This window comes from Phytophthora parasitica, assembly GCF_000247585.1.
Source record: "Phytophthora parasitica INRA-310 unplaced genomic scaffold supercont2.65, whole genome shotgun sequence".
NCBI lineage: Eukaryota > Oomycota > Peronosporomycetes > Peronosporales > Peronosporaceae > Phytophthora > Phytophthora nicotianae.
This window is the reverse complement of record NW_008649051.1, coordinates 162,670-164,111: the sequence shown is the minus strand read 5'-3', so window position 1 is coordinate 164,111 and position 1,442 is coordinate 162,670. Positions and strand designations below refer to the sequence as shown.

At 52.4% G+C, this 1,442-nt stretch overlaps 2 protein-coding genes across 2 annotated transcripts; both read right to left on the bottom strand.

Moving 5' to 3' along the window:
* Positions 1–97: 97 nt before the first annotated feature.
* Positions 98–283, bottom strand: PPTG_17232 (hypothetical protein; the record flags this gene model as incomplete). Its single annotated transcript, XM_008914950.1, has 1 exon — positions 98–283. The coding sequence occupies one exon, from the start codon at positions 281–283 to the stop codon at positions 98–100; it is 186 nt and encodes a 61-aa protein (XP_008913198.1).
* Positions 284–545: 262 nt separating this feature from the next.
* On the bottom strand, positions 546–1,181 carry PPTG_17231 (hypothetical protein; the record flags this gene model as incomplete). The annotated part of the gene is made up of 1 exon (XM_008914949.1): positions 546–1,181. The coding sequence occupies one exon, from the start codon at positions 1,179–1,181 to the stop codon at positions 546–548; it is 636 nt and encodes a 211-aa protein (XP_008913197.1).
* Between the last annotated feature and the right edge of the window lie 261 nt (positions 1,182–1,442).

Here is a 1,442-nt window from a genome sequence, read left to right as displayed (position 1 = left end):
AGGAGCTAGACTCAGTACCGTAACCAAAAACCAAATAAATGAACCAGAACTTCGACGCTTAGCTTGCCTTCAGTCATTTCGAAGGAAACGCCAACATCTAATCCGCATGATCGACGTCCTCAGCGTTCTCCAATCGAATCATAGGGTCTTGCACGGACGACGGCGATGGCGGAGCGAGGTCTCGAATAAACGCGACGATCACAGCCTTGCGTGTTTCGAGGTTTGCCTTGTGCATATCTGGGCGTTGACCGAAGGCTTCCCAGTCAAAGGCGTAACTGCTCATAATCTTGCAAAGACCCGTTCACACAGTCCAAGGCCACGTTCGCGGATTCCGCTAAGTCGGCAACGAAACCCTCCAAATTTGTGCTTGCAGGCCTGAACAGATGGACCAGTTGTTGAGGAGGAAGCTGCTGAATCATTGCATCCCACGTGGAGCGGTCAAGGTTCCTCGTGACATGATTGCCCCTCAGAGGCCACACCACATCTTCCGCTTGGAATGTAGTACTCCAAGCTTCCTTCAGACTCTGCACCACATCTCCGAGCGATCACTCTGACGGTGCTCCCGCTCGATCTGTGTCTGGGACGACGTGAGCTGCCCTAAAGTCTTCCAGATCTTGAGCCCTCGCGATATCAGCACCGTACTCATAGATCAGCAGCTTCACTGTCTGTCCACGCATCTTGAACAGCCACATATTCCACGCGGACTCAGTCTTGGAGACATCCACGACGTGTTTCTTCACCTTAAACGGCATCACATTCCACCATTCCGAAATGTTTGGCTCCTCTCTGGTCCAAACGCCATCCGTCTTCACCGCTCGGCCCTTCACCCGAGGTGTGAATTCGTACCAAAGCTGCTGGAGGATCTCTTCGAGCGAGTTTCCACTCTTGACAGTGTCGCGCAGCATATTGCCAGACGTATCACGCTGTCTTACAGTTGTCTTCACGATAGGCTTCACCAGCAGCAAGTAGAGGAACTCTTGGTTTTCTTCCGCAATCGATTGACTTTCTTCGATCGCCGTGGGAAGTGTGCTGGAGTCGAGAGAGCGAGTTTCACGCAACAGCGGGCGCGTCGTCGATGAGTACGGCGAGAAGCGAGGGTGTGATCTTGTGCGGAGCGGACGACTGTGATCTGGCGATGACTCCACTGCCTGCTCAGGTGGACGTTGGTCTTGGCTCTCCATGGCGCATTGATCTTGGTTCTCCATTCCGCACTCACAGCCAGCACTGCTCGAGTGCGCACTCGTCAGAGAGAATAAATCATGCTTTTGGGTAGGTCTGGCGATTGGGCGGCGGTTTGGCCCCGGCAATTCGCCCAATCGACCTTGGAAATCTTGAGTCGAATCGACAATAGCAAGTTTACAATTTGCCGTGACACGTTGAGGCTTAGATAAGCCCGACACTGAAAAACTATTTTTTCATATACTGACTACGTATCAAGAATT